Source organism: Penaeus japonicus, unplaced genomic scaffold, assembly GCF_977035675.1.
Source record: "Penaeus japonicus unplaced genomic scaffold, GWHDUDI00000001_assembly GWHDUDI00000003, whole genome shotgun sequence".
Taxonomy (NCBI): domain Eukaryota; kingdom Metazoa; phylum Arthropoda; class Malacostraca; order Decapoda; family Penaeidae; genus Penaeus; species Penaeus japonicus.
In genome coordinates this window covers 38,162,975-38,171,978 of record NW_028234405.1, presented here as the reverse complement: position 1 = coordinate 38,171,978, position 9,004 = coordinate 38,162,975, and the positions used below count along the sequence as shown (strand labels likewise).

The 9,004-nt window shown below is 35.4% G+C and overlaps 2 protein-coding genes across 3 annotated transcripts in view; both read right to left on the bottom strand.

The window, feature by feature from the left end:
• The window catches only part of LOC122257375 (UDP-xylose and UDP-N-acetylglucosamine transporter), a 12,766-nt gene extending 11,855 nt beyond the window's left edge, over nucleotides 1-911 (bottom strand). The window contains exon 1 of one of the 2 annotated variants that reach the window (XM_043022636.2): nucleotides 697-911. The gene's annotated coding sequence lies outside the window, so the exon portion shown is untranslated. The remainder of the gene's footprint in view (nucleotides 1-696) is intronic. The other variant, XM_043022637.2, reaches the window with a different exon arrangement.
• A 1,356-nt stretch (nucleotides 912-2,267) lies between these two features.
• On the bottom strand, nucleotides 2,268-8,278 carry Srp72 (signal recognition particle 72). The gene is made up of 12 exons (XM_043022635.2): nucleotides 8,127-8,278; nucleotides 6,677-6,791; nucleotides 5,773-5,910; nucleotides 5,334-5,451; nucleotides 4,925-5,121; nucleotides 4,456-4,726; nucleotides 4,135-4,338; nucleotides 3,831-3,995; nucleotides 3,552-3,710; nucleotides 3,191-3,366; nucleotides 2,867-3,076; nucleotides 2,268-2,695 (listed from the first exon to the last, which is right to left on the bottom strand). The coding sequence occupies exons 1-12, from the start codon at nucleotides 8,227-8,229 to the stop codon at nucleotides 2,566-2,568; spliced, it is 1,986 nt and encodes a 661-aa protein (XP_042878569.1). The 5' UTR covers nucleotides 8,230-8,278; the 3' UTR covers nucleotides 2,268-2,565.
• Between the last annotated feature and the right edge of the window lie 726 nt (nucleotides 8,279-9,004).

Below are 9,004 nucleotides of genomic sequence, written 5' to 3'. Positions count from 1 at the left end.
TCGAACGAGCTAACTGGCAGTCAGGACGGGAGATTTCTGACACTGCCAGCACCGGCTAAAAATTAGAGGGACGGAGAAATTGTTTTCTCCTCCCTCGAGGCAGCACAGACTTGCTTAACAATTTTTTTTCCCTTAAATCCATCACAAAACAATGGTTTTTACTATAGGAAAATAAAACTGTTGCCGTTACAGTTATAATACTTCGTGATTGTGAGCGCTCTTCAACCGTGAGCATTTCCTGAAGTTGCATCATATGTGCATGGACACCTGTCTTTAAGGCCTCATCAGAGCTGTCATGTATGTCATCACATCTGTCCACTATGGGTTTGACCCAAAAGGAACATAATTTGTAAAATAAGTTAAAACAGTAAAATCTTAGAAGAGGTTAAAAGCCAAAAACAAGATCATGCGAAGTAATATTATATGCTATACTGTTATAAGAAAAACCCTAACCTGACTTGGAGAGAGGTCAAACATTATATAATAATTTACAGAAATGTAACATTTAGAACATCTTGTACAAATTTATAAAAGATAATTCATAAGGTAACACAGTAAATATAAACTAATATCATCTGGTTTGTAACTCTCCACGTCAGTATTTGTGTGTGTAAATGAAAGCAGAAACACGCTCAAAATAGGGCCTCCACAGGTGTTATTGGTGTCATTATGTGGACTGGCAGTTCATTCACTCACCTGAGATACCGGTACAGACCCACGCATAAAATATCACCTTTTTCCCTGATATTATGGTACCTCCAGCACTCTTATGATCACGAGATTCACTAAGACCTTTCGTTATGCAGGCAACACCTTAATGGTATGCCTTTTCCTGTCCTGGACCATTAATTTTGAAGGACATTTCGGAGCGCCACACACTCGCCGTCCATTGGTGGAGAGAGGTGAACCATTGGTCGTGAATTCCTTGGGTTTAGTAAGGTTTTTCCCACTCACCTCTTGGGTTAATTTGCCTTTTCTCATTGTAAGGATTTTTTATTGTGTATATCTATGTGCTCATATAAGTTTATGTTAGTATTTTACTTTAAGTTATGGTTTTATATATCTATTAATGTTCCCCCTATACACATCATAGAAAACGTGACCGTATGTCTGTTTATTGTTTACATGGAAGTTTATTTTTTCTAAGGAATAACTATATGACTCGCAAGTAGCGAATTCATATCTTTCCCCATGGGTGTATTTTTTAGTCTTTTTTTTTTGTACAAAGTACATGTAACGATTTTTTTCTTCAAACAAAACCTATAATGTTTTTTGTATGTGTAAGTACAGTATATATGGACTCACGCACGTTGTTGAGGTAATTTTAAACTGGAAAATGCACGCAATGCAAATGCATTGTTCGTTTATGGTCGATTGCACAGCTAATAATATCATACGTAACAAAGGAGACAAGCAGGAAGTAAGGATGACGTATTTGCACACTTGATAGACGTACGCATCATACGTGAATATGCTGCTGTCATGACGAAGCACACGCCCTATTGGGAAAAAAGTTTTACGATGAATGTTATGCTCATGGAAATATCACGTGAACTCTGATTTTGAATTATTATATATTAGTTACATTAAACTGATTAGGAGCTTTTCCTTGAGTTCATACTTATCACGGTTTAAGGGAAGAATGGTTACTTAGCAGGGGACAACTTATCCAGTGTTAGTATTAAGACTGAAAGGGTTTAACGAAGCCCCCTACTTGTTCATTCAGGATTTATGTCTTATGAAAACAGAGGGTTGGTTGTTTGATAATGGAAAAATATGTATATGATGGGTAGCAGCATAAAAATCAAAATTAATTATATACACAGACAGGTACTGCTTCAGGAGACTTGGTCACTCTCCCTGCAATACAAGTCTTGTATTGTATTGTATTGTGGTTACCATTTGCACAAGAACCTACCTCTCGATCCTGCAATTCTGTCAAGAGCTGCAGCAAGGATCATGTGAGGCACTCTTTTTATACTATTATTACTCAACATTATGCAACTGTATAATGCATCATTTTTAAGGTAGTCACAGATGTCTGTGCATCCAATGCATAATTGATACCATCTTGCATAATCCACACTTCAAATCTTATTTTGTGAGTAACCAAGTTCTTATGGAAAGTTATTTTGTACTTTCCATACTAGCACACACATGCATATGCATCCATGCCATTCATAGATATGCATTCAAAAATATGTATATAATTTATATCGTCTTTAAGCTCAATATCCTGAATAAAATTGGATATTAAAATAAAAAGAAACAATTGTATAATTTTATTCATGTTATCTCCTTCACCGTATCTAAATGCTTGCTCATCTCAATAAGCCATTAAAGCAGACGTAACAATAGCCATAACTGGGAAAATTATCTTTATAAAAGTACTGAAGATGAAAAAAAAAAGAAATTTGGCTTTTGAGAAAATGAAGTTTGTGATTAAAGTGAACATTAAGTAAATTAACATAATAAAATATATCAATTATAACCATCATGACCTCCAGTTCTGTAAAATGGAACTTTTTTGTCTGCAGTAATGACAGCCTTGAGAATATTCCGAGTTTACCATCCTCCCTTCTTCTTTTTCCCTCCTCCCTTCTTCTTCTGGAAGTTACGGCGAAGTCCCACAGACTCTGGCTTGGGGCTAGCTGCCTGTGAGGGCTTAGAGCTCCCAGCTGTCTTTGTGATGTCACTGTTGGGAATTAAAAAGTAAGAATAAAATATCATTCATATTTAAAGAAATTAACTTAAAGAAATAAACCCTAAAACTCCTTTTACTCAAATAATTATAATGCTGTTGCTGCAAAATCCAACAGGATTTCAACAAGAGAAGCCAAAAAATCAAGTCTTTCCAATAACTTACTATCTGTCTGCTGCATCACTGGACACGCCCTGAGTTCCTTTCATAACTTCCTTCGCCCTGCGATCCCTCTTCTTGCGGAAAGTCTTACGCTGCCACCTGGGCAACCAGCGCTCGGGGTCAGGAGTCACATCAGGGTTGTAGTTCTTGGGTAGCCTTATCTTCCTCTTCTTCTTCTTCTTGGTCTTCTTCTTGAGCTCTGATCCAGGTGTGCTGTTATAAAGACACAAAGATTCTAAGTTGGTTTGCAAGAAATTACGAATAAGCATGTTCAACTATGTAATAAATCATATAATGAATGATATCTCCTAATTATCCTACACTTACACTTTCGCTGTGGGTGAAGATGGTGATGCAGGGGAGAGGTCTCCTTTACCCTGTTGGAGTTTCTTCATGTAGCGGTGGCCAAGCGATGCCTCCAAGACATCACCATCTACATTATGTACTACACTACTGGCAGGCGGGAGTTGTTTTGATAGTTTCTGTGCTGCCTCTACATCATACTAGAAACCAAAATGGAAAATGTGTAAATATTTTGGAAGTAGTATGTAATTTATTTAGAAAATACTAATATAAGCAATAAATTTCTCATTGTAATTACTTGATAAGTCAGTACATTAATTTGAAGGACAAACTAGAAAAATACCAAACGATCTCATATCTTGATAGCCTCAAATATGATCCATACCTGAGCATAGGCTGTAATAAGCTGAGCCAAAGTCATGACATCTTTGGGTTTGAGTTTATGCAACTCTTGCAAAGAGGCTGCTGCAGTTGGAGCATCCCCACCACGAAGATGGAAGTCCGCCGCATGCCGCCACAACTCAGATAAATGAGCTCCTGAGGTCTAGTTATACAAAAAATGTTAGAATAATTTCTTCTTGCCATTTAGTTTTATAATCACGCAAAAATATGTCACACATGAATTACCCTTCTTACTAAATTTCTTGTCACAATTTGCTATTACCTTATTCTTCTTGTGCCAATCAACAGCCTGGCGCAAGATTGTGGAGGCACCATCTCGGTCTTCCAAGGATAGGTAAAGGGACACTAATGCTGACACAATGCCCTGCCGATATCTGTTTTTCTCATCTAGGGACTTCAATACCTCACATGCACCTCTCTTATCGCTCTGGAAAATGCAATGAATATTTTGTAACAAAACTGTAATATTACTACCATTTATAATCATCGTACAAATTGCAGGTCTGCATTTTACTTCAGAAAGTCTACCATGGCACAAAATTGAAAAATAATGAGAGTCAACTTACACCTGCAAGAAGTATCTGGATGGCTATGAGATTAATATTGAGTGCCTCATTTGGATCCTCCTGGGCACACTTCTTCAACGTGGCACAAGCAGCTTCCAGCTTACCCTCTCTTCCTAGCAAAGCAGCCTGGATTATATCAGCTTTCTGTCTGAATTTTGGGTAATCCTTGGCCAACTTTGCAACCTCTGTACGGCAAAGTTCATCCTTGAAGAGAAAAATAAGATAATTTAGTTGTAATTATTTGGCTAAACTTACACTTCATGTCATATATACAATATATAATACAATTTCAAGCCTCAACTTGAAAGACAAAATCATTACCTGGTTCGTGTTAAAGGCAAGCAAGCAGTGATTGAAGGCAATGCTAGCACGTTGATAGCTGGTCAGTTTATGCTCCAAGCCTGGTGCAAGGGCGGTTTTCATCTTCTTTCGAGAATCAAAAACATTTCCTCCACGGTTGATAGTAACAAGATTATTGTTGATGATTGCAAGGAGAGCTGGGTCTTCTGGTTTACCCTTAAGGACATTGTTGTAGATGGCCATTGCTTCCTGTTCTTGACCCATAAGCTGAAGGCAGTAGCCCTGCTGTACCCTGTAGAATTATAGATAATCAGAGTCTCTATTATAACATACCAATGTATCAGCTTGACAAACTCTTACTTTTGATATCATTCAAATGCCCATGAGAATAAGGCAATTTAGGAGGATTACTTTTCAGGTAATTCCTACAAACCAGAAAATAATACAAAGATGTGTAACTTCCCCTAAAATCAAGAGAAACCTTACTAACCTTATAATGGCTACTTCCTCAGCCACTTCCTCTTCAGTGGCACCATCCTCCTGAATAAGGTAAGTGCGGCAAAGGTTCTCTGCTTCCTTTAATCTTTTCAAGGCTTCTTCATAGTTGCCAACGGCTAACAAGTGACAGGATCCATTATATAACACCTCATATGAGGAGTCATCAATGTTGACAGTAGTGTCTTTATTCTGGAAAATAATAATCCAGTTAACATGCTGTTCATCCATAACTAACTCAAAATGAGACTTAGTTAAAAAAAAAAAAAAAAATACTGTGTGTGAAGACTTGTGTAACTAAGCAGGTCAGTTAGTGAGCCAGCATGTACGAGGAAGTTAACAATACATCAACATAATCTTAATCTAATATCAAAATGGTATAATTGTAAATAGGCATCACTTACACTTCCTTCTATGTAGCGATTGACAGCTACTGCAGCCATGTTTGTTAGGCGTTCTTGATCAAAATCATCACTGGTAGTGCGGATCATTTCTCTGTATATATCATAGCACTCTTCATACCTGACAGGATAGAGGGGTTTATATGTTTATTTACCACACAATTTTATAGATAAAAATTCACTAAAAATCATTTCTGAGTGCAATAAAATATATAAATTTGAAATCTATTCTAACACATATTCATTAACACAATCAACAATTGCACAATAGTGATATGACTCCAATCCTCTTTGGGGTAACAAATACTAAAAAAGCCAATAGAAAAAATATGTAAATTTCATAATTTTGCATTTCGATGAGGAAGTTCTACGCAGCAACGATAAAACTTTATGAGTCATATTTTGTGCATTAGACTTTATTCAGGCATAAACCCATACTAACCTCTCAAGGCGGTATAGGACCTGGGCATGCAACTCCTGGACACGGGGAGAATTTTCCTTGGCTTTGCTGATGGTGTTGTAGGCATCCATGACATTGTTCAGCCGATACTCACAGTAAGCTTTTTCAAAGGCAAGGTCCCTGATGAAAGAAAGAATAAATGCAATAAAAAATTTAAAGAGGACAGTTTCATTTCAAATAAGTCACTTAAAGCTAAATAATAATAAACAACTATCTTATTTGACAGCAGTATAACTTACAGCTAAATATATCACTTAAGCAATAAAGGTAAATCTTCAGAATAATGCCAGGTCCTAGAAATGGTACCAAAGGCTTCCAATCACCCTCCACTATTCATACATTTAGGAACTAGTGCACAAAAACCTACTTCCACCCCACAGTCTGGTCTCCAGTCATAAAGGAGGGCATGATGTAGAACAGGGAATAATGAATATGAAGAATATTGAGTGATATGCACTGTAACATATACAAGGAATGCGATTACTTCCATTTTTCAGTAATTAATACTCAATATTCTTATTCTACCCTGTAATTTCCCTGTTGTACTTCATGCCCTCCACTACTATCTGGGCTCAGATTCTGGGGAACAAGGGAGTTTCTGTAAATTATTTCATATATATATATATATATATATATATATATATATATATATATATATATATATATATATATATATATATATATATATATATATATATATATATATATATATATATATATATATATATATATGAGTAAAGGAGAGCAAGGTGAATTCATTGGTACTATTTCTGTTGTGATTTGTGATATGGCATGATTCTGGATATTTACTGCAAGAAAACTAAAAGGCAATAAATATATCATCAATTCGTACACATGAGACTTTTCTAAAATAATGGAAACTCACTCAACAACTTTTGATTTGCTGACGATGCTTAGCACCTCTGAAAACTGGTCCATCTGGATGAGTGCCACGACTTTGCATTGCCATGCTTTCAGATCTTCTGGTACCTCCGACAAAACTGTCAAGATTAAATAAAGAAAAATTAAAAATGACAAAGTACAAAATAATTAAAACACTTCTGCTGGCAGGAAAACATTTTAAAAACTTTGTTTTCAAACTGTCCATAAAAGCATGATCAACAATGCAATTTGAGTCATATGAAAAAAAAGATAAATCATAAAATAGATAAAAGAATTAGAGAAGGAAATAAAAGCTCAAAAGAAGGAGAGAGTTAGCAAGTCAAATCAGGAATTGCGATTGTATTCGGGACAAAACCATAAACATAATGGTTATAATCATGGTAATGAAGGATATGAAACATTCATTTTCCCCCTTTAAATTGCTTCTAGTTACAGAAAAACACTCTCTTAGAATTCATCAACATATCCATGGATTGAAATGATACCCGGATTATTCATCGTATAATGTTAGAATGACACCTGTGCATCCTCGACTTTGCTTGGTCTTTACACCTGTTGGGGTTCTGCCACGGCCCAAGAAATCTTCACTACATAATGTTTGGTAAGATGGAGCTTGTAGATCTCATCAGCAGTTTCTCATCAGTAAGTGTTTAGAATACAATGTCAGAATGGAGAAAAATAAAAGTAGTGGACATCGAGCACACTAACTCTTTTGAAAGGTAGAGAAAAGAAAAAAAAAAATCTGCAAATAAGAGAGTTTTGTCCTTGTCATTAACCCTTCCACATTGGCTATTTTTGATGGGGTCACTACAAGGTCTAAGTGGATTTGGTTAGAACAAAATACTATTGCATAGAATTATGAGAAGAAAAAAAGAAGAAAGATAACATGGGTGTCTTTAAAACTTTAGTCAATCTCCCAAATAGTGCTTCATGGATTACTACAGAATTTCTCAGATCTACTTCATGCCCTCTCCTACTATCAGGGCCTAGATTGCAGGATGTTGAGTGAGAATTGCAGATTATATCCACTAAATGTGAATAGTAGAGGGTGAGATGAATCCATCAGTATCACTTTCTTTGTATTTAGTAATACATTTATAGTAGGACCTAAAGATTTAAGATAAGAACAGTAAATTAAATAAGAATAAGTATTGACATGAGCTATCTTGTCAAAAACCATGTGTCAAACTCCATATTTTGTTATATTTCGATTAAGAAGCTACATTCTACAAAATACATTTATGATTATTCTAAGAATTGTCTTTAATATTCACTGAGCACCTGAAATGGTCCATTCAGAAGGAAAAATAGTTTTACAAACATAGAGAAAACAAAAATAGCAAGGATGGCTTAGAGCAACATATTTGCTCATCTCACAATTCAATTCTAACTACTTACATGTGAACACTAGACGATCAGAAGCGTGTACTTACTTTTATTGGCACATTTGATAACTTTTGCATTGTTTCCGTTGTCGATGAACTTCTTAAGTTCTGAAAAATATGACGACATACGACTTTCCTTCGTACTCGCCATCGTGACGTCACGGACAGCTGGAACTTTTCTAGGAAAACGAACCTAAAATATTTTTCTACTGCCTAAACAATAATGAATATGTATACTTCTTCTAATCATCACAAGAATATGATATGTATACACGGAGATTTGTGATATTTCGTTTCTAGCTAAATCTAAATCTTTTATTGATATATTATGCTTTCAAATTGAAGTGAATACCATGGCCAATGTTTTTTTCTTCATTAATTTTGCAATGTCTGTGGTATCATTAAATTCTATGTGGATAAGTTTTGAATGACAATGCAAATATCTGATTTCAACTTCGCATTCTAGAGGTTTCTAAAAGATAAATGATGCAACAATAAAGTAGTATCGATGCCTTTTTCTGTGACTTCAAGAGCACTTCCCTATTTTACTGCAAATGAGCTAATCAATTGCTTAGAAAACATATAATCTGATGTTAATGAAAACCTCACTGACTTTATAGTTTAGATTGGAAGCTAGTGGCTAGTGGATAGCAGCGTCTCATAAAAAATAATTAGATAGATGATGCATATAAAATGGATATATATCTAGTCTATCTGAGAGTTGTTCCATCACGCGGAAGACGGCATCAGTGTATATGAAGCAGAATAATTTATTTCATTTAAAATACCAACTGTTAATCAATCCACGCGGGCTTCTCATTTAAAATGCCAAATGTTAATCAATCTATGCCTCACAATCACTGTTCCTCTCGGATATTTTTGACAATATATATATTTTTTTGTATCCCTAACATCTTTCATAAAAA

What these genes read in the sequence shown, in the direction of transcription:
- Srp72 (XM_043022635.2), bottom strand. Translation starts at nt 8,229, where the DNA reads ATGGCGAGTACGAAGGAAAGTCGTATGTCGTCATATTTTTCAGAACTT. An exon ending in GAGGAAGTAGCCATTATAAG is followed by an intron (nt 4,727 to 4,924) that starts GTTAGTAAGGTT and finishes ATAATTCTACAG; the next exon opens with GGTACAGCAGGGCTACTGCC. An exon ending in TTGCCTTTAACACGAACCAG is followed by an intron (nt 4,339 to 4,455) that starts GTAATGATTTTG and finishes TTTCTCTTCAAG; the next exon opens with GATGAACTTTGCCGTACAGA.